A 23,265-nucleotide genomic window follows, 5' to 3' on the forward strand; every position below is an offset into this window, starting at 1 on the left:
TTCTGAATGTCCGCCCAGCCTTCCTCTCCCACCTCCTAAAACAGTTAGTTCCTCGGCCCCACCTCCGCTCTTATCATTCAGCCCCCCTGCATCTCCTACACCAGTGTTTCCCAAACCTGCTCCTGAAGGAGCCCCAACACTGCACGTTTTCTTTGTCTCCCTCATCAAACACACCTCCACCTTGGTCAGGCGTCGTCCTACCGGCGCCTTCGGCTCCGTCTAACTCCGTCCTCCCCCCGGCTCTGCCTTCGTTCTCAGACCCACTGGCTTCGCCTCTGTCCTCTGGTTCACTGGTTTCACCTTTTTTTTGCTTTGTGCATAAATACCTTGAGTTCTCTCTTTTCCGCTGTCCGTCCTCGTTTGAAGTAGCGTGTTTGTGTTTATCCTGTGTTATTCTCTGAGTATAGAATAGAATAGAATAGAATAGAATAGAATAGAATAGAATAGAATAGAATAGAATAGAATAGAATAGAATAGAATAGAATACACTTTATTGTCCCCTTGGGGAAATTTGTCATGGACTCAAGAGTGCATAGTGCATAGTAGCAGGTGCCCTTACAGACAATAAATACACGTAAAAAAAACAAATAACAGCTAAAGATGTACACGTGGCTACATACATTCAGAATTATTTTTTTTTAAAATACAAAAACAACAAGCAGAACAATTAAACAGAAAAAAAGTTTATCATTAAAGCCTGTTCCCTTTCATTCTCCTTTGTCATGCACTTACTTATTACAACCATACCGTGACAGTCACGGCTGCTGTGTAATCCAAGGAACAAGGAGCGGGACACGGAATTAATGATTAGAAGACTTTTAATTGCCACAAACAGCGAGAGCATACATCAAACATCTAACATAACAAAAAAACAAAACTTTTGTGAGGTGCCTTCGTGTGCACACGCTGCAGCCATCGCCTGATAAGTTTTCAGACGCAGCCAAATGAAAACGAGTGAGCGAATTCAGATACTGAGTTTGCCGGAAGAGCTGGTGCTTTCACATAATTTGTGCTTGCTGTTTAATAATTATTTGAAACTCAGCAAACTGGCAGCTCCAGAAGTAAGATGGAAATATTTATCTGAAACTCTGGTTCCTGTGATTCTTCTCTTGTGGATACTTACCTGTCCTCATCTTCCACGTCTACCCACTGAGGTGTGTGCTTCAACAGTCCGTCTGCCATCCAATCCTTTCGTCAATCGCATGTAAGAGAGACATTTCATTATTATCTTTATTCCATCCATGAGATCTACTTACCGGTTTACCTCTTCTTCAGCTTGTGTGTTCAAAAAAGCTTGTGTGGAATCACTTACCTCCTTTATAATAATGACAACATTTGGCATTCAAGGATGAGTTCAAGTTCATTCAAGTATGAGGTTGCATAGAAAGAATTAATAACAAATTTCTGTGCTAAATTTTGGTTCATCTCAGAGAACATGACCTAAATTTACCTTTTGCTTTCATCAAAAATGCAATGATTAGTCTTTCACAGTTACCCACTCAACAGGGTCGGTGAACCCATTAATCTCTTATGTGAAAACTCAGCTTTAAAAAAAATGGCCTGACACTGTAAAACTTTCTCAGCACTGTTACATAATGAAAGACTGAAAGAGGATGAAACATTTAGTATGTCCTAGACATTATGCAAATTTGTATTGGTTTACTTCTCCTCATTTATCTAAACGAGGACACTAAAACCCAAACGCAGGCAAATGTACAAAGTCAGTTCATACTGTACAGCAACAAATAATATGAACAAGTTACAGCTGTGCAATGAAGGGAGATGAAACGGTACACTTTTTACATCTGATCCTTTGGCTGGGAATGATTCGTACCGTGAAGCAGCAACAGGCAGAGCGGCACCAACCTCCCCCATAAGTAAGACTCACAGGACAGAAAGTGTTCAGAATGAGATCTCCAGGGATTCCCAAGTTCTCCAGGGATTCCCAAGTTCAACTGCTATATAAAGATGGGAGAGAAAACAAGCCTGTGAAGGACAGGAGATCCCTAGAGGGTTTATTTAATTTTACATTTCAGAGCTTTCTTGCTGGAAAGTATCTTCCATCTACAAATGAGCCTAGACATATACGGAATAGGCTCAGCACAGCAATTCTCTACAGTGGGTCCATCAGCCCTTGTGAGAGTTACAGTGAGACAGAGTGCTCTGGTGAGCAGTGCTACAGTACATCTCTAAGTAGTGAGCAAACCTTTCAGGCTGGGCCACAGCAAATCAGCCAGCTCCCCTGGGATGTGGAGAATAGGCTGAGAGGTGCCCACACAGGAAGACTGGGAAACTCATAGACTGAACGGAGCTGAAAAAACAGAGACAATTTGGCAAAAAGAGAAAGGAGTGAGAAGCACCTTTAACAGTGAGGAGGGTGCTGTTGAGCACACTCAAGCCCCATTCACACAGCACTTTGAACCCGGCAAATTGCCGGCAAATTGCCGGAACGCCTTCTGTGTGAACGCAAACACGACCCGGGTTTAATGCCGGGATCGATGCCGGGTTGGGGACCTAGTAACATTGCCGTGTTCAGACCCGGAACGCGCGCTGTGTGAACAAAAGCCAGGACAAATGCCGTAAGGGGTGTGTCGTAGTGATGATGCACGAGCCTTCGCAATGACAGTTATCGTGCGACTCTGTTACTCTGTTAGAAGAAAGTTTGTGTTCGTCATCGATACAAGAAAGAACGAAAAGATGTCTGCAAACTGGACTGAAGCAGAGACCCGAGAGCTCCTTGCAATCCGCGCCGAAGCTGAGATCGTTCGCCAGCTTTGTGGAACGGTACGTGATGCGTTAGTGTACGACCGAATCCGAAAAAAATGATCGAGCGTGCGTACCTTATACGTCACATCATAACGTCACGCGTCTATCCGGGACATACCCGGGTTGTGTGTGAACGCGCTCTCTGATTCCGGCAAATCACTGGCAGTGTGAATGAACCATTTTCAAACGAACCCGGGTCAAATCCCGGGTCACTTTATCCGTGTATTTTCCGGAATCTCTGTGTGAAAGGGGCTTCAGTTTAGTGGGAATAGTGTGGCTTTCACTAAGCAAGAGAGCTGTAAATCTGTAGGATCTCTGAATCGGGTGTAGCAACACAATAGCAGTGTAATTGGTAACTATTGTGCAGCATACATCTGGATGATGCGACAGCAGCCATATTGCGCCAGAACGCCCACCACACACCAGCTTATTGGTGGAGAGGAGACAAAGTGATAGAGCCAATCAGTATATGGTGATGATTAGGAGGCCATGATGATGGACAGAGGCCAATGGGCAAATGTGGCCTGGATGCCGGGGATGGAAGGACATCCTGGGATTTTTAATGACCACAGAGAGTCAGGACCTCGGTTTAACGTCTCATCCGAAAGACTGTGCTTTTTGACAGTATATAGAATATATATATATTATTTGATGAGAACCAATTGTATTAGTAATGTTTCTGACATGTACTACTATCAAAATATTTTGTAGGTTTCTTTACTGAAATAATCAACTGGATATAAATTACAATATGTAACTTATTTAATGTCCATGTAAAATGCCTTTTAACATTTTCTCCCTACTTAAAATGCAGTGTTTTTATGAACTGCTGGTAAAAATGAACCACTGCCTAAGCTGACTTTAGACATACATGCAAAGTGGGTCTAAATCCCATTATTCACAACTTTCCTAGAAACATTACATAAACATCACACCCCCTTCTGTCAAGGGATTATGAGACTGGGCATAAAGTGATTTTTACAGCTTGTAGAATGTCCCTCCCTTGAATGTGCTCTGTTTTGTGGTACACCTGTTGAACTGCCTCACAAAAAACAACCCCATGATTATTACCAATATCACTGACTGTTTCTCTCCAATATGACATGTGGTCATTAGTCCTTGTAAATGTATTAAATTACCCTGACCCTGTAAGCATATGGTGGAAGGTGGAGATTATGATGATGATCTATTGTGACATTAGGGACCCGTTAATTAATTGGTTGATGATTTAGTGGTAAGATATTGTAGAAAAACAGTAGAAAACAATAATTGAGTTGAGGTTTGGCTGTTTTTTTTCTTCTTTTTTTCTATCTGAATTACACGTCAAAATGGAAACATCAGCAGGTGTAAATCCAATATCAAAACTGACAATTAACGTGGCATTTACATTTTATGCATTTGGCATAATCCAAAGCAATTTACAGTGTATTTAATGTTTTTAGTTTTTTTTTTTTTTACTGTAGATGTGTTCACTTGAACTCAACCATTATCTTGGCATTGCTACAGTAGCACATGTTCAAAGTTGAGCTAAAGGAACTCAAAAACAAAGTAAAACCTAAATACAATAAGAATGTAGAGATTCAACAAAGAAGATACTTTGACGATTAAGCATTTACAATTCTTGATTTGTATTGCATCAAAGCATTAAGCTTTGGGTTAAAAGCTCTCCCGAGCTCTTGCAGATGGACATGTTTATGAATCAAAAATAAAAGTACAAAAATATCTGGCTTGAACTGAAGGATCAGTGGAAGTCAATTTCTGTTTTGAGCCTCAGAATGGAGACTTCTAAATGTGTTGATCTGCCCTTCCAGCAGATTAACTGATCAAGTGATTTAGTGTTAGACTTTTAAAGCAGCATTTGACTGAATTATTCAGAATACTTATAGCCTAGCTTATTGAAATAAACTGAGAATATCTGGAAGACATATTTCCAGCCTCAGCACATTTCCCCTCATATCTTCTGAGTCACAGATTTAAATGTGACGGTTGCAACATAGGTGAGTCTCAATCCGCTTTCTTTATTCAGAACCAGTGACATTCAGTTCCATTAAAGGAACTCGTGCACACATACTTCTGTCAATGCGTACTGAAAACCATACTAAATCACTACGTATATAAAATTTTCCCACAATATTTAACAGAGCTGCAACACTGCTACTAAATATACAGTGTGAACAGAGAGCAGACAGCACGAGCCGTGTCTGATTACCAAACTTAGGACTCTTAAGCGGATTCATTTTAGTGAATCAGTAACAAACAAAGTCATTCATTTGGAAATCCAATTACTAAAAAAAATACTCTAAAGGTGGAGTCAGATTTAGTGTTGTTGAGTAAATATTCATGGGCGAAATCCATTAATTTCAACAGGAATCCATTGGGAATTATGTCAGGGCAAAAGCTTTATGCCTAAGTAAATTTCTTTATTTCTTTAGATTTTTCAGTGAATCAAAAAGTAACAGTGCAGTGTAGTCTAAACTCACGAACAAATTAATCTTATGATCCGTCAGGGAAATAAAAACAGCGACCAGTGTATTTCAATCATTGTGCTTAATAGTGTCGAAATTTGTATACACAATATACTGATTCACATAGGGAATACAATCATATACTATAAGTGGAAGAAAGTGCAACACGCAATATGGTGGAATAGGTCCTGCCTTCTAAATAAAAGAGTCAATCGCCTATTAGTCATTCTCAAAACAGTCATGCTGCATCTGAAATCACATTCCTTACTATATAGAATAGGCGAAAAACAGAAAGTGACAAACGAAGTATGTCCAAAGTCACATAGCTGTTGTGAAGTAATTACTAATTCAAAATAAGTACATACTCAAGAGAGTATGCGATTTCGCACGCAGCCTCAGTACACGTTCTCTCCTGTTAGTCTTTGCGTGCTTCATGCATGTGCATTGGCTTCTCCAGCCTGATAAATATGCTTTTTTATGCTGTTTGAGCATAAGAAACAACATTTATGTTACAGTTGTTGTCAGATTCCATTGGTGATTTCAAATATTAAATTTGGTGAACAGCTTTGGATAATTTTATGTTTCCTCAATGTATGGAGCTGCACTTGCCTGACTGAAATAGCTGCCCGGGAGGCGTTTCAAAAGATTGCCGAAATGACTGAAATGTACTTTGCTAGAATTAGAGTAGCATATTAGATGCTCTTTGCAAAATGGAAGCATTTTTGTCTGAATATTTTTAAGGACCTGTTGTACCATGCAATTCTAGTAGGTTTACAATTTGATATTAGCTTTCAACAGACTGTCCTAACATATTATAGCAGGCATTAATCAAATGGCTGAATTATCATCGTAATCAAACACCTTGGAGTCAAAGCAGAAATATGCTTTGATACAAAGTGACAGCCTATCAGGGAGTCTCGCCGCTAGAGCCCCCTGTTCGTACCTCCCCTGCCGTTATAGCTGGCTGCTGATGTGTTTATTTGTGTGCGATGGTGCTTAGAGATGTTTCCCTACCCAGCTGCAATGCCCCCATGGCATCATCCCATTCCCTCTGCATGTGAATCAGTGTATTCACCCATCACAATGAGCTCTGGAACAACAGCAGCCTTGCACAGACTACATACTGTTCTCAACTGAACAGCACTATTGGGGAGAAGCCAGTGGCATGCTTGATATCACATTACCAACGCCATGTTGCTTTAATCCAACGTAAAGCCCAAAGCAGCTTTTCTGGTCCAAAATAATTCAGATGAGAGAAATAGTTTGCCCATCAATTGTTTTGAAATGAGTTTATATAAGTTGTTCTGAACTGGTTTAGCTTTTGGACAAAGATTTTACATTGAAATTTAAGTAGACCCGACACCCAGTACCAAAATTTGTTATAACATTAATAACATAGGTTGAATAGGAAATCAGACTTACTAATTTTACATTGACTTGTTTGAGTGTTTAATTTCTAAATAAATATATTTAGAATTTTGATGATTTCACGTTCTCAATAGCCATAGTGGTCATCAAAATTAATGTTTATCCATCTCCTGTGTAGTATTTTCTTGTACCTTATCCTTATATGTATAGTATAGTATAGTAGGCTATATGTATAGTATAGTCAATTGTTTTCGAGGATGTCATCCTGTCTGTGTTCAGCATCTGCCAAATTTGGCCAGTTTCTGTGACAAAAACTAAATTTTGTATTGGACTCCTTTGACGTCAACAACAAAAGAAATGGAAAGTGATATCCCAATATGATTACATGGATTATATATTATATTATATATTATTATTTGCATTAAGATGTGTTTTTTCCCTGCTGTCCAGAATCATAACATACTTGCGACCTATTTTATGGACACAAGCCTTATTTGAGGGCAAATACATACAATATAATGCATGTTAGGGACCATGATAAATGGTAATCAGTGCAGAAACTAACTACTAAAATTATAGAGAAATATATCACTACTGATTAAAATCCTAAATTTAACACAGAAGTACGAAAACAGTTATTCATTTTTTTAATTTGTAACACACCAAATCATCACAGATGGTCTGCAATGACTTGGCAGTCTCACGTTGCAGGCGATTTCCCCCACAGATGCACCCTCTTGAGCCTCTCCCTATTTTCCATATGAATCCTCAGGTCAGGGCAAGAGCCGTGACTGTTCAGCCCCCTCTGATGATAGCAATCATCAGCGTGGAGAGGCACATTCAATACTGCCCAGCTACTCTTCAGAGACAGATCATCTGTTAATACAATTCCCCTCGCTGGTTCAACACAGATAAAGCAGAACCAACAGAAAACAAAAGCAATGAATGCATAATTTTCTTTTTCACTGGAAATGTTTTATGGTTCTCTTCATTTTCGCCCACTGGGTGTTTCGGTCGATGAGCTAAAGCGCAAGAGAATAAGATAATGAGTTTTGCTTCAGGACCTGGATGATGAAATGAAATTGGTTTGCTTATGTGTTTGTTTAAAGTGCATGATCTTAATGCCCACAATCAGCACATGTTTATGGTTTCAAACTTCCCAGTATAATACAGAGTTATTCTATTTAACAGAACATAATCAGGTAAATCCACTTTGGACCCAGTCCCCTAGCATCCCAAACAGTGGAGAAAGCTACTATGGATTTTGATTTCGTTTTCGCCATTACAATGTCTAAAACATCACATTTTATTAGTTGACCTGTGAGTTCATCTTGAAATGTTTATATACAGTACAATCATAAAAATCTAGGCCTGGTTTCACAGATAGAGTTTAGACTAAGCGAGGATTAGGTATTAGTTCAATTGGGACATTAAATAAACGTGCCCTAGAAAAAACAACAACATCACTGGTGTGCATCTTGAGACAAAACAATGGCAGTGACATATTTTAAGATATGTCACTTCAAGTTGCTTTCAGTTAAAACAGCTCAAATATGCATTTTAATCCGGGACTAGGCCTATATAAGTGTTCTGTGAAACTGGGGGATAGAAGTATAATTTGTAAGTCACTTGATAAAAGCATCTGCTAAATTATTATTAGTTTTTTTTTTTTTTATCTACAGTATGTAGGCCTAGGCTACATGTGTAAATGTATGTGTAGCCCTGTGTAATGTTGTTTGATAGGCTACTTAACACAAAAAAAATAATTTATGAACACTAGTTAATTAACATAAGTCATCACTATAATTCATTACATTTTTTAATGCCTGCTTTTGGGCAGCAGTTATTGGTGGAGACAGACTAACTTCAGTGTGTAACCTACTGTATGCTGTATAGACCGTAACAGAGTTGAACAGGAATGTCTACTGTTTTGCTAGTAAATAATTAAATCTTGTCATCTGATATGGCAACTGGAGGTTTAACAGGGCTGTTGATGATGAAAAGCATGCTTGTGTGAATAAGAAAAACACAGCAATTATAAGCTCTTCAGAATTTAGAAATAATTTGAAATGATTCACGAAGTAGCCTATAACTACAGCAGTAATCTGTGAGTAATATGGGTTGGCTGAAATACTTGGAAACTGAGTGGTGTGGTCGCTAGATAATAGTGCCAGTTCATGAATAATTCAATTAAAGGTGAGCAGATGGGAGTTGGTTGGGCTGGCAAACGGCGCGTGCTCGTTTCGTTTTGTGTTGTGTCATCATTCGGCAGCTGAGACTGCGTTTTAAGTTTGTCTCGCGATTTGAATAATGTGGCATCTGTGCACCGAACTTTTGGCGAACCTCTGTTTGTTTAAACTGCGTAATACGTGTATCTAAAAACTTTGGCTGACGTATTTAAGTTTTCCACAGCCTGACATGTAAGAGACATGCGTTCGAACTTGCGGCTCAGGAGGTGCTCTTATCAGTCGACACCAAACATTCTTGAGGTAAGAGAGACGTTAGCAGCAAATGACAGTTTGGACAAATTACATTATGGTGTTCGACACTTCGGAGCTTTTTTTTTCTTTTTCTTTTTTTAGCATTTTTTAAAATTAAACCGAATTTTAAGTGTCTGTACTGTACATTTCATAAGGTCCATGTTAAAGTTTCCAAATGTCATACAGGTCAAACTTAAATGGACTTTTGAACATTGAGTGAAACATTATAACAACATGGCTGACACAAAAAAATATTTTTGGACAATTCATAGTTGCCTAATAGACCATAAACTTGTAAATATAGAATATATATATATATATGAAGTTCAAAATCTGTGGTAAACAACAGTGATTTGTGCTCAGTTTTTGTAGTAACTTGCATGGTATTGTAACTGAATACAGCCGTTTAATTAATATTGTTTGATCTTTCCAGTAAATCACCAGCAATCCATCAGAAATCAAAATTAATAACAATGTCTTCTTGAATACAGCTGTCTTCACCAGATACTTATTTTCTGGCAGACAATTTTTTCCCCCTCGTTTATCTGTAATTTTTAAACATACAATTATTTAATTATCATTATAATGTGTATCAATTGTTGAAATATATAGTTGCCACTGATACTTTTACTGCCTTTGACTGATTTCATCATAAAACAGCATGGATATATTACTTCATATTACGATCCATATTTTTGCCTCTGTGTAAAATGTACATAGAGGGGATAATAAAAAACTACAGATATCCCGATGCATTCGTAAGACATTTAGAGGTGGATTGTAGCCTGAGGACACTTTGTACATTGCATGTGAGGATGTTACTGCTTTCATTTAAATTTAAAGGAATATTCCAGGTTAAATACAAGTCAAACTCCATTGACCACATCTCTGACATGCTTTTGATTACTATATAAAATAATTCCACTTTATACCATATTTGTACAGTGATTTGATTATCTCATAGGCTTTCATTGTTACTGTTAATACATTTTTTATGCTAAATATACATTTTCAAGCTGTTAAATATCTAATCTGATAGATATTGGTCATGTTTAAAACTTGCTTGCAAATGCAAACCAATATGAGCAAATTCTATTATTGAATAATTTCTTGTCAACAAACCAGTTCATCCATCTAAAATTCAAAATTATTTTTTGAGCGTCTTCATCCTGTATGTTCACAGAAAAGTAATGAAAATCAACCGTGGATAGATCTAATATGTATTTAACCCAGAATATTCCTTTAATATTTTGTAAAGCGTACTAAAGGTCTTATACTTCACAGACAGTGGATAATGAGTATTCCTGGCACCTTCACCAAAATGCCATGACACCATGCAGAAGTCTGAGGAGTAGATGGGAGGACCCGGTGTCGGTGAGAGGAAGACGAACACCCCCGTTTTTACCTGGCTTCAGATCATTTGATGAATCATGGAGATCAGAACACACACCTAGTTCTTTTTTATTCCTGGGCCGGACACGCAGTGTCCCTGAAGCTCTCCATTGCTTCAGTAGACCCATTTTACGATCAAGCTTCTCCTCCATCACCATCACCACCCGGAGTTTGTCTCCAAAAAGGGATTGTATGCCTTATTCAAGCTCAGCATTTAGCCCTCTAAACAAGCCTGACACAGTACCCTCTTTCATGGCCCACAGTGAAAATAAAACCCTAAAAGCCATTGCTGGGATTCCAAGGCCTTCTAGACACAAAGCAGTTGTGGTGACGGTGGACGAGTGCAGAGAACATCATTGCGCTAACGAGACCCCCAACAGCCCCCAAGCTCTGCCTGTCCACAGACACAGCTACACCTTGGAAGATGAGCAAACAGACTTTTCACCCCCTTTAAAACGTCACATCTTCCGCTCCTGCATCCATCTGGAGCTCCTACCATCCAACCTGTCCAGATCTACTCTGTACTTGTACAAATCCCTCTCAATCCCTCTTAGACAGACTTTGTATAGATCCACTCTGTCCCTTTCCCTCAGAAAACCATCTTTTACTCAGACCCCTGAGAAACCCAGGACAATGATTCAACCTAAAATGCCCTTCAGTGACTGGGACATGGGGAACGTTGGCGTTGATGGAAAAGAAAGGCCTTCCCAGCACCTGAAGGATGGTTCAACCATCAATGGCAGTGCCTTTAAGAATAATGCTGGCTCCGGCTCCGACACACTGTGTTCCACTTTAACATCATTGCCATTCAGAACAAGGTGCCACTCATCTTCTGCTGCCTTCAGACTGAATGGAAAGGCTAATGATGTCTTAGGGCCTCCGCAGTGCAATCTAAGAGCCAGACAGGCATTCAGCAAGCCATCAGGTACCTATATCACCTCCCTGCTCCACAGAAGCCATGCAAATGTATCTATCCTCTCTCTCTTTCTCTCTTTTTCTTGCTCTCATTTATTCTACCATTGCTGCAACATACAGTACCTTTCGGATGGACCATGTGATATCTTTGCCAGTGTGTTTTCATTTTAACATCTCCTACTCAGGTTGCACACCTTCTGATTGGTGGCTCATGCATTGTTAATGAGACGGCCTTCCCAAAAACTCCTTGGGAATGTATTTTCAGAAATGCTATAAATGGATTTATGAAAATAAAAGAATGCACCTGGAACATTTCAATCCAGATGAACATTGCATTGGCGCACCAGCTCAAGTAAGCCACTGTCACGAATTGGCAGAATAGTTTTAATCTTGCATTGTTTAATATAGTGTGCATGGCTGGATGTCCAAAGATGGAAGGAAATCTCTTAGTAGGAAATACACTGAGAGATTTTTAACAGAGAGAGTCTTGATCTTGGAGATTATTTTTAGGTGAAGGCAAGTAGTGGATTGTAGCATAATAAGCATTTGATATTGGTATTTTGCAGGACAACTAGTAGATGCATAGTCAGGACATTGATTTTTTACAAAGTAATAGAAAGCGAGTGAGTGGGAGCTATTGAAAAGAAAATAGGGTGAGTTTCAATCTTCTTATGTGATATGATGCATCATTGACTCCACATTACCTTGTGTCTAAAGTCTATTGGTTTCTCTGGCCTCTATTCTGTCTCTGTACGGCTAAACACATTTCCTTGTGCTGAGTCAAAGGATAACATCCACTCTGCAGCACACTGAGTTTTCTTGCCTGTGGTCTGTGAGGCATGTGACGGCACGACTGCATGACTGGGCTCTGATGAACTAACGCCAGGTACCAAAGTAGGGAGGGCTCAAAAGGGCACTTATCCACAAGTCTTAGTTTATTTATGTGCCAATCCTTCAATGTCCTTTTGCAACCCTCTGCATCTGTCATTTAAATCAGCCTGTCTCTCTCTTACTGAGCTTGACATGCTTTAGTGAATAGGATTTTAACTTTTATTTCAGAGCCAATTTTGAATAAAGTGGTGGACTCCCCTATGATATTCAAGAGCTCGAATGTGCTCAGTGTGAAACGCCTTGAAAATGCAACATCTTACTCTGAATTGGTGGATCAAGAGACACAATCTTCCAAAAGAACTGGTATGACATTTATACAACCCAATTTTTTCGTGAATATTACTGGAACTTTTGAGACAAGAGTTATCAGTAAATTTGTCATGAAAATAGTATGCTGTAAATACAGCACAAAACAACGTTTCTGGTGGACAAAATAATAATTACCTGATTTTTACATTGTTTGTTTGTGATTTTGTTTTCTTAAGGTGCAGTCAGCAATTTCAGATAAATTTAGCAGGAAATGAGGTCCATTGTCAACAGTGTAGTGATATATGAAGCACAGCTCACACAAAAATCACTTAAAGCAAAGTCACCAATGTGACGAATCTGCGTGTACAGCTTGGGGAAATTTTTCACCCTCATAAGAAATTCCAGATTGTGTGGATTCCAAATTAAGTTACTGGATTTCACCTGTGAAAATTTGCAGAACAACAACAAATGTGAACACACCTTTACTGTACACCATTGTTCACTCTACTGCCTCACCACACTGGCATTGCTGTGTGGTTGCTTAGGTGTAATGAGTTTTACTGTGTCTTTGAAAAAGAAATGGCGCACGTCCTTATTAAACCTGCATGAATTGAGGTAACATTCATATCCGTAGCATAAACTTATTATGCATATGAACAAACCCTAAAACTTAAGTCTGAGCAATAGTAATGTTATTTCGTGCTTGTACAACTATTAAAATCTCGATCCCGATGGACAAAATCATGTCCCGCCACATTACTTCCCACTTAATATTCACTTTCTCTTGTAAATTTGTCACATTACAGATGTTGATCTGTATGCTTTTTCACATTTTTTTTTAAATACTAAAAATTATGCAACCTATTGTGGACTGTTGCATGTCTTGCACTACTTCTATGTACCAGTACTTTTATGTATTACAATGCATAAGTGCTTCTTATCCTGGTAAAAGTGTTATAGCGAGTGTTTGTAAGGCTGTGTGCTAAGGCACTAAGCTAACATCATTATTTATCTGTCCAGGAGTCCCTCAGGTGTATGAAAGGGCCCCTCGTGAGGTCAGAACAGTTTTCCACACGGCTGAGAAAGTCAGGAGACTTATTGAGTGCCCGGTCTCTCCTCATCTGACTAATTGCACCTGTGGGTCCAGGACTGACCAGCAGGCCACTAAACCGCAGTTGCTTAGCTTGAGGGTATGGTTTTACTGAGGGAATCTGGCTTCCTTAGGGTTTGTTCAGACAGGCAGTGTTATTAACAGTGTTTTTAAATGTATTAGTGTTTTATAGATTATCTTTTAAGTGAGTGTCGGATCACATCAAAGGGCAATATAGGAAACATGATCATGTACAATTAAATCCAATGTCAACCATAATCGAAAAATGTAAAAAGTCTAGCTTGTACATGCCTATTGAAAATCAACTTGGATTTGTGTGTAAACAAAGCCTCAAGTTTACTTCCTTCCTGAACACCCAATTGTGGCAAATCATGTGTATACACTCCAGCATTGCACTGTGGCATAAACTTTGTGTTCATTTCCAAATGTGTGTAGGAGGCTCTTGAGCTGTTTCGGCCAGATTTCATCTCTCGCTCTCAGAATCGGGTGCGGCGATTAGAACTGAGGGCCAGGGAGAGGCGGAGCTTACAAACAGCAGAATTTATCATGGGCGTGGAGACGGTTAACCGTAGGCGGAACTGCACCAAACCACACCCACTTAGTGGTAAGACACTCTGTTTTCATTAGCATCCTATGCACAGATGAAGGAGCTGTAGTGCAGATCTGGTGCTGCAGCAATGCAGTCTCAGAATCACTTCTATAACCATTCAATCAGGTGTCCACTGAAGCAATGAACTATTACTTACTAACAGTGCATCAGTGTGGTAAATGCATGCAAAATGTGCCAACCGTGGGGATGAGGGTCATCGTCTTATTTTTAGGGCATGCGCACTGCGGCAAGGCACATTATTGATGCCGTCACAGGAAGACATGCTTCAGTGCTGCACTGAAACTTTTGGTGCATTCAAAATTCAGTAATATCAGAACAAACTTGGGACGGACAGACTTATATAAAGCAATTGAGATCTCAAAGGCCTCTGCATGTATCACTGTGGCCCTGTTGAGAATGAACAATGAACCTTAAAAAGTAAATGAAATATCCTGCAGCCTCCTGATGCCCCCTATTGGTTTCAATATGATTCTACAAGTTACTGTAAAAATGTTCTTATTCAATAGCTACTGTATATGCAACTGCAATATTTGTTCAGTAAGCTCATAAATGCATCCATTAGAAAATGTTCTTCGAAGCTACATAGGTCAGAAAAGTCACAGACTGACTATGACGGTCTTTAGAAAACTGCAACTGAAGAATAAATTGTAACAATTAAATATTAAGCTTTGTAACACACTTTTCCTTTCACTTTTATCCTTTATAATCTTGCTGAATGTGTTTTGTAGATAACCTTTTCAAACCCAGGGACAGAGCCATCTCAGGCAAGGAGATGCAACGGAGATCCAGACGGTGAGATTTCGCATACACTCTCTCACAAATATCACAGCACCAGTGCTTATCAGTGCAACAACACAATATGACCCCTTTCTGATAAGGATAATGTTCGCTTATCTCTCTGCTGGAGTAAAAGCCACCAGATCAGATGAAATATAGTGGATTAAAGCATATATTGACATGCGTACATCAAGGTATTTCTTTGTGTGTTCCTGTTTGAGTTTAGGTGAAGATGGATCAATTCCTTCTTCCACAAAAGTCACTGTTTTCATGTCTGTGCTTGCAGGATTTACAGCAAACTCCCCGAGGTGGCCAAAAAGAAGGAGGAGGAGAGGAAGAGACTGGTGTCTGAAACCAACAGACTGAGGGCAGAGGTCTTCAAAAAGGTTAAGCTTTATCTCACACAAAAAACTGCTCTGTATTTTAAGGCTTATAGATTTTATGAGATAAAACCTTAATCGTTAAAAAAAATATTTGCAGCTTGTACTTTTATTTGCATGTATCTGTTTAGCAGTCGCTTCTGTTAATCTAAGAGCCAACAATATTCACAATATACAATGCTAAGTGTAATATAAATGCTAGATTAGGACACAAGCTAAGATAAATGCAGAAAATAAGTTTATTTGTTATACTGAAATGGCTATTTAGTTATACTACAAAAAAATCTACCACCATTTTAGTCCCAAAGCAGATTATATTTTGCTTTTTTTTATTTTTTTCTAAAAGTGAATTAGATGTATCCTGATGTTTACAGAGAACATGTTGGGTCACATATTGTGAATTTCATCAAATAACTGACATTTATATAGCAAAATGAAACCTTATACAGACACGCTTCTGAGCTGAATCGAGAGCAGAATAGTAAAATGTGATAGGGCCTTTTTTCAGCACCCAGATATGTAGTTACCTTAGAAGAATATAATTAAAATAAGAATTCAATTAAAGCGTGCCTGGTTTAACAGCCAAAATTAAATTATACTCATTTGAACTGAAACTGTGTAGCGCTGTTCAGTTTGTAGTCCTAAAACCTTGAAGAGAATTCGCTTTTTACAGCAATGAGTTCCCTGTGGAATGTCTGAGTTTTTAAAATAAAGCTCTGAATAAATGAAGATTTTTTTTTATTTCTTTTTTCTGAGACCTTTGCATGCTTCAGATTTCTCTCCAGGACAGTTCTCAGCTTCAGCTTCTCGTTGAGACTCATTGATCTAGGATGTGAGTTTACGCTATGTGCTTGACTAAACAAGCAACTTTGGAATTTGCTAGTAACATATTTAAAGAACACCACGAGGTATGACCATGTCATTTATGTTGTAGAACAAAATGTCAAAGTGTCTTCAAATAGTGTTAACCATAGACTTGAAAACCACTATTCTAAATGCCTCCTGCTCTTGGAAATTCTAGAGGGCACACAAAGTGAATTAGCCGTCCGGACTGGCCTACAAACTGAAGTCATGACAGAATAGCTGTGTTGCTTTGTGCTGATGCTGTAACAGTGAACACTCTAAAGTGATCCTCCAGACTGACCTTTAATGACCCCCACAAGGACAAACACACCTGAGGCTTTTGTCTCTTAATGCGTTCTGTCACAACTGTCAGCCCAAGAGCACCAGCGGAGATGAAACTTGTGTTACTCTGTGAAAAGCTTCCCTCCGGTTAGAAACAGCTGGTGCTGTGGGGTGCCAGACAGTCTGATCTCACCTTGCTAAACTTTTACCTCTGCTCTGAGGTGTCAAGTGATATATAGAGACTCATGAGATGAATTCATGCTGAGAGTCTCAACAGTGCTTCGCAGCAGCTTGGAAATGATCATATGCGACATAACTGTTACATTAATCTTGTCAGGCCATTGTGAAATTTTAAAGGGATAGTTTACCCAAAAAATTAAAACTTTTATACATTTTTTTCCCCGATTTAGTTCCTTATTGAATTTCTTCAGTGGAACACAAAAGGAGGTATTTTGAAAACCATGCTGATTGCTTTTTTTTTTACAATTAATTGTGACTGAAGCTCTTTCATTAAAAAAAGGAAAAACATTATAAAAGTATTTAGATCATCTGACTTGTGCAGTATATTTCAAGTCATCTGAAGTCACGCTATATATTTAAGCTGTTATTCACTGATAATCCTGACATCAGTCCTAGTTCGCCTTGATAGAAGAAACAATGTTTTGTTTTGTGAATTAAAAGTTCCTTTGAGTCCGATCTTTTCAATGAATCTATTGATCTGTTTCACGAAACTAGTATTAATGATTCACTTATTGCACTAATTTATGTAATAGCTCAGATAAAGAGTCTAGATTATCAGTGAATAATGACATACATTATCCAAAGCTATCGTATGACTTTACAACACTTAAAATATTGCGCACAAGTCATTTGGACCTTACATGTCACTTATTGACGTGTTACTTATTGACTTAATAACATAATACTTATTGAAGATTAAAAGTTCCAGTCCCCATTCATTATAATAGCATATAAAAGATCGACTAGTACATTCTGCAAAATGTCTTGTGTTTCACAGAATAAAAGAAAGCCGTACAGGTTTCTATTTTCAGCAAGTTATTCCTTTATTAAGTGAACATATCAATTGTTCTTGCTCTGTCTTCCAGCAGAGGTCAGTATAGTTCTTTAAATGAATCCTTTACTTTTTGAAATCGAGATTAATTCCACTCAAGGGTGATGTATTAATGCATTCCTTTTTGTTCTTTTCGGTGACAGACATGGCCCTGATACTTGTGGGACGCTTGTGACACAAAGGAGGGTTGTGTCAACAATAATTTCCTTGTTTTTGATGTTTAGAGTGTTGAATTGCACAACAGGACAGCTTTCATTGGAATTTTGGATCTCTTTGCTGACAGTCTGATCCCTGGATGCCTAAAACGTGAGCTTTTGTAAAGGAGAAATCTCTTGTCGGGGTGTGTTGTTTTAATGGGTGTCAGGTCCTGTGAGGTTGATACTTTGTCATGAAGTGTCTAGCTCACTGTCTCTCATGAAGCCCCTCTGTCTCTCAGGCCGGCACCTCCTGTGTGACAGTGATGAATTCCTGATAAGTCAGGATGAAGACAGTGAAGCTGAGAGAGAGAGAGAGAGAGAGAGAGAGAGAGAGAGAGAGAGAGAGAGAGAGAGAGAGAGAGAGAGCGAGAGAGCGAGAGAGCGAGAGAGAGAGTTCACATAGGCATTGTTTTGTCGCTCATAACTTTCTATGGCAATACAATACATGCATTTACAGGCACTTTGACGGTTTTATTTCAATTGAGAAAAAGCATTAATTTCTCTTTTAGTCCGACGCTTTAGTCTGACTGAAATCGTACAAGTCTGGGTTTTTGCTTTTTTTTTGCTTCTTCCCACATGTGTAAATGTTAATCCAACTACAATTGGTCTCTTTAATACTATTTCACAATATTACAGTTTATACTGTATTTTTGATCAAATAAACCAGCCTTGGTGATCAAGAGGCTTCTTTCAAAGCCATAAAAAACACAAACCTTTGAACAGAAGTGTACTGTATATTTGGACAGAGGAAGACTATGATTTGACTACACAAATCCCCACTGTAGTTTGATTATAACTGCGCATATAAAGTTACTTACTACTGAGTTTTTTGCTCAATTAGTCTCAGCATCTTTTTTTTTACAGTATTTTTTACTTTTTTATTACCATTATAACTTCAGGTAATACTTCCTAAATGTTTCATATTTTCAAATATAATGTTGTTTTATTAAATTGGAAGAGAACTATTAAACCAGTTATGTGACAATTCATGAATTATCTAAATGCTTTCATTTTAAATTTGCTTACATTTTTTAAGGGATAGTTTACCTCCAAATGTAAATTGTGTCATTACTTATTCACCCTCAAGTTAATCCAAACCTATATGAGTTTCTTTTTTCTGTTGAACACAAAAGAAGATATTTTGAAGAATGTTGGTAACCAGACAGTTGACAGCACCCATTGACTTCCATAGTAATTTTTTTCCTACTGGAAGTCAATGGGATCCGTCAACTGTCTGGTTACCGGCATTCATCAAAATATCTTCTTTTGTGTTCAATAGAAAAAAAAAGAAAGAAAAACTTGAGGGTGACAAAATTGTCATTTTTTTGAGTGAACCGTCCCTTTAAGTTGACTTCCAACTCTTAAATGGTTCTTTTAAGCTGGTAAAAAAAAGACCAAAAAACTGCTGTTCATGACAAAAGTTTGTTTCTCGAACAAAACATATTCAACTTTTTCTAATCTACACTGGAATGTGGTTATTCTGTAGCAGTTGACGGAGCGCAGCATCAAAGATAGCCGAGGACAAGGAAACCAGGCAGAAAATAAAATGAATACCTCCAAGGAGAGAAAAGTCATGATAGCATGATGTGGTTTGAGCACAGATAGTAGGTTATCATTGCTCCCGGTGGAGATGGCCACCCAGGGGGACAGGTTGGGAGAATTCTGGGTAATCTGTAGATTACACAGTCACTTCCCCCTCATTTCTTTACCACTTGGCTTGAGCGTGCAGGTGCTCTGGCGTGGAGGATGCTTGGCTAGTTGTGGTTTAGTTAAAAGTTTCCTCTCCTTTTTTTCCACAGAAACTTTTGGATCAGATTCTTCAAAGACACAGTGACTGATGGAAGTGCCTGTTCACAAGATCCATATCCCCCGCGCTCTCCTTGCCTGAGGCAAAGAACTGAAGACGAGCAAGACCTTTGCAGCTCCCTCCTGAGAGCAGAGAGCAGGGAGCTTGGCTTTCTGATGCATTGTTCCAAATATAAAACACCTTTTACCAGACCGGTGGTGAAACCACATTATATATGGATGCACGTCTGTGTCCTTGCTGTCTGATAAGTATTTTTAAAGAGAACATGTTTGATAATACAGTATAAGATTGCTTATTGGAGACACGTCCTGATTTTTCAGAGTTAGATGCATTTCATGGGTCAGCATATTTTGTTGATCCTGGAACAATATTCCTGTTCAAAAATGCAGTCCTGACCATATATCTAGCTCTAACCCTAACCCTACATATAAGTTATCCCTAAAATTAGAGGTTAATAAGTGAATAACACTGATGTAGAAGGACCAAACCTTGGTTGTAGTCTAAACATAAACTGTAAACTTGTCCTTCAAATCTGATTGGTTAAATGGAATGTTGTACTTGGCGAAATCAGTTTCTGCTTAATGGAGTCTGTTTTTTGTTTTGTTTAAAAATGTGCTCTGTCATATAAACTCTTCAGAATATAGTGTGTTGCACCAATTAAAATGTTGTTTTAAATTATATTTGACCCAGTTTTTGTTTTGTTTTTTTGGTCCAAATAAAATAGCACAATGCCACAAAATGTTAATTAGGCCACCAAAAGTAATTTGCCTTTACAGATACTGAATGCCCTAAATATATTTTTTTAATGTATTATTTTTTCAAAATCACAATGCCACCATTCACAATGATCTGAATTTTTTTTTTCTCCAGTGGAAATTGATTGACCTGACCTGAGGATTTAAGCACAGTTAATAGAAATCATAATGGGATTTGCCACCCAGCTATTTGCAAAACACATTACAAAGATGTATTACATACAGCTTGTTCTACTTATATGAAATGGTGGTTTTGTTCTTAAGTCTCATGGTCCTATGTATTATAAAAAAAATTAAATACAAATTAGTATCGCTGGCTTTTCTGGCACTTTTTTCCAGATTCAGTATGCAATTATTCTCCATATTACAATTAGGATATTCTATTCTCTTTCTGTAATTGCCAATTTTACTAAGTGAAGTATAGCTCAGTACTTGTTAATATGGTGTTGGATATGATGATAAGAAAAGGGCATTATTCCACTGACTCCTCTGCCCTGGAAGTGTCAGGGTTTCTGGTGTGGAACGTGAAATTTGGGGTAATAGAATTCAGGAGTAATAGCGTAACGGAAGATTAGTCTGGAAACTCAGTGATCAGTTAGATGACAGATGGATGGTACTACGATAAAGCAGATACAGGTAACCTAAGGGTGTAAAAATCATCTTTGTTCAGCAATAAGAATTCAGAGCTGGTTGTGGTACTTTGAAAATCTCATGAAAGGAAGAGCAAGCAAATATGCTGATTTAAAAAAGTCCTTGAGTCTCTGAGGTCAATATGCTACCTGCTGGAGAGACCTTGAAAGGGTTATTATAAAGTGCCTTTCATAACGAAAAGGAAAGAGAAAATTACCCCATTAAGAAAAACAATTTTCTTTCTTGCATTTTCTAAACTCTTTCTAAATATGTGCAGGTGGAGCCACATATAAAGATACAGTTTCTTAATTTCTGCAACAATGTAGATTTAAATGCAGATAATGTCAAATACAAATTTGAACTACAATGCCATTGAAACTGGTACCAATGAACTCATTCATGGCATATCAAACAGAAGCCATTCACTTTAGGCTATTGTGTGAATAAGAATAGCACAATGACAGTGGAATCTTGCAGCCTATTTATAAGTTTTGACAAATCATCAGATCTGGTGATTTAATATATAGACTTTATTATAATGTAAGATTTTTATTTGAGTAAAAACAAACTAGCAAAACAAAAACAAAACACTATTTATGGATAGTTTGTCGCTTGCTCGATACTGGTGGGCTAATGGCTTTAGGACCCTGCAGAGCACCCATATAAAACACGTGGAGATTTAAGCAGCACTCTCCCAAAGAATCAAACACTTCACCAAAGCACGAGACCTAACCAATATCTCTTCGTATCTTTACGTGTGCTCCTTGCTTTTGTTTACACTCTGCATGTGTGTCACGGGACAGTGTGTGAACACACTTGAAAAAGAGATTTCAGCACTATTGGCGGCTTTGTAAAGTTTTTCTGACAGCTCTATCGCGGGTCTGTAGACCACCCTCCCCTCGCTCCCCTGTGGATTTATTCGTATTGCAGGAAGTCCCTCACATCCTCTCCTCCTGCGCCGTGTTTGTGTGTGTGTGTGTGTGTGTATTTGTGTGTTTCTGTGTGGGTATATTATGAAGATCTCATCATAAGGAGCCGGGCATCATGAGGATCTCCCGGCGTATGGAGAACTGGGTCCTCATGAGCGGACCGCGCGCTTTTGTGCTGCTGATAGTGGGACTGACAGCTGGCGTCTCCACTCATCACTCACCCGACGGTAGGACACTTCATATTAGTGCTTATCTTACTACTGGATGTTTACATTGAGTAAAACTAATATAAAAATGAAAGTGTACTGTAAGTTATTTATTAATGGGCTGCATGCGCTCACAGGGGCAGTAGACATTTGTAATAGCGTAATATAACCTTTTATGAGACTTACAATAAATAGCCTATAATTACAATATGCAGTTTTTTTTGTTTATATAGATAATACATTTGAGGTAAATTTGTTTATTTATTACATATGTATAGGATGTGTTTTTATAGGGTTTATATTATAGTCTATTTTCTGTTGTCCTGTTTTAAGAGTAGGCTACTTTACTGTTTTCTTGTATTGCTGCTTTACACACTTCAATTTCCCACGTGGAATCAATAAAGCACCTACCTTGTATCTTATCCACCCCTAAAGGGTGCATATTAGTATCTTATAAAGCTTTTAAGGGTGCCTCGTTTGAGGGTACTGTGCCTCAGTGACAAGCTGGTGTACCCCTATAGCCTTTTTTTTTTTTTTTACTTTTTTGCTAAGCTGTGTTACTGTATCCATTTAAACACATAATGATGACAATAATAAAAAAATAAAGTTATAGCCCATGCATATATTGTATGTTTAAAGAATACAAGAGTTTGAGTTTAGTCAGTTTGTGAAGATAGAATACATTAAAAAAAACATGAAGAGAGTTGCTGAATGAGATACATGTGATACATTGTGTGTATGCAAATGAATAACAATAGAAGGAAAGAGCAGAGATGCACATTTACATGATGTGGCTTTAGGAGATACATTCAACAATGACCATTTAAACACATGTCTGGATGTCCTGTCGTTGTATATACATAACTAAAAGTATGGCCTCAAAGATGTACCTTTGAGGGTACTTCCCAGTGACAAGCTGTTGAACCTCTAAGGTACAGTGAAATGTTAATAACATAATATTTAAATATTGAAGTAATGTGTAATATTTAATAATGAAAAAATAAATAAATAATCCCGTGAAGAGATGACGACATCCCCTGCTAGGACTTCAGATGATGCTGTTGTAAAGTTTTTCTTTCATCGAAGCAAGGACCAGTGAGACAGTTGGGATCGCGTTCAGAAGTTGTTATTTATTGCGCA

The 23,265-nt window shown here is 38.2% G+C and overlaps 2 protein-coding genes across 4 annotated transcripts in view; both read left to right on the forward strand.

The window, feature by feature from the left end:
* The first annotated feature begins 8,791 nt into the window (after nt 1–8,791).
* Nucleotides 8,792–20,277, forward strand: LOC307009211 ((E2-independent) E3 ubiquitin-conjugating enzyme FATS). Of its 2 annotated transcripts, XM_079632814.1 has the most exons (8): nt 8,792–9,088; nt 10,364–11,396; nt 12,446–12,580; nt 13,547–13,716; nt 14,073–14,241; nt 14,976–15,039; nt 15,311–15,410; nt 19,598–20,277. In XM_079632814.1, the coding sequence occupies exons 1-8, from the start codon at nt 9,029–9,031 to the stop codon at nt 19,634–19,636; spliced, it is 1,770 nt and encodes a 589-aa protein (XP_079488940.1). In that variant the 5' UTR covers nt 8,792–9,028; the 3' UTR covers nt 19,637–20,277. The 2 variants fall into 2 exon arrangements, with proteins under 2 accessions (XP_079488940.1, XP_079488941.1); XM_079632815.1 differs by lacking the exon at nt 12,446–12,580.
* Nucleotides 20,278–21,650: 1,373 nt separating this feature from the next.
* adam12b (ADAM metallopeptidase domain 12b) overlaps nt 21,651–23,265 on the forward strand; it is a 96,107-nt gene continuing 94,492 nt past the window's right edge. The window contains exon 1 of one of the 2 annotated variants that reach the window (XM_079632609.1): nt 21,651–22,146. In XM_079632609.1, coding sequence (XP_079488735.1) covers nt 22,035–22,146 — 112 coding nt within the window. In that variant the 5' untranslated portion in view covers nt 21,651–22,034. The remainder of the gene's footprint in view (nt 22,147–23,265) is intronic. The other variant, XM_079632608.1, reaches the window with a different exon arrangement.

Source organism: Phoxinus phoxinus, assembly GCF_949152265.1.
Source record: "Phoxinus phoxinus genome assembly, chromosome: 13".
Classification (NCBI taxonomy): Eukaryota; Metazoa; Chordata; class Actinopteri; order Cypriniformes; family Leuciscidae; genus Phoxinus; species Phoxinus phoxinus.

Bases quoted from the DNA above. Each gene is read 5' to 3' on its own strand.
- LOC307009211 (XM_079632814.1), top strand. From the start codon at position 9,029: ATGCGTTCGAACTTGCGGCTCAGGAGGTGCTCTTATCAGTCGACACCA. The intron at 11,397-12,445 runs GTACCTATATCA...CTTTTATTTCAG, and splicing joins GGCATTCAGCAAGCCATCAG to AGCCAATTTTGAATAAAGTG. The intron at 13,717-14,072 runs GTATGGTTTTAC...AAATGTGTGTAG, and splicing joins CGCAGTTGCTTAGCTTGAGG to GAGGCTCTTGAGCTGTTTCG.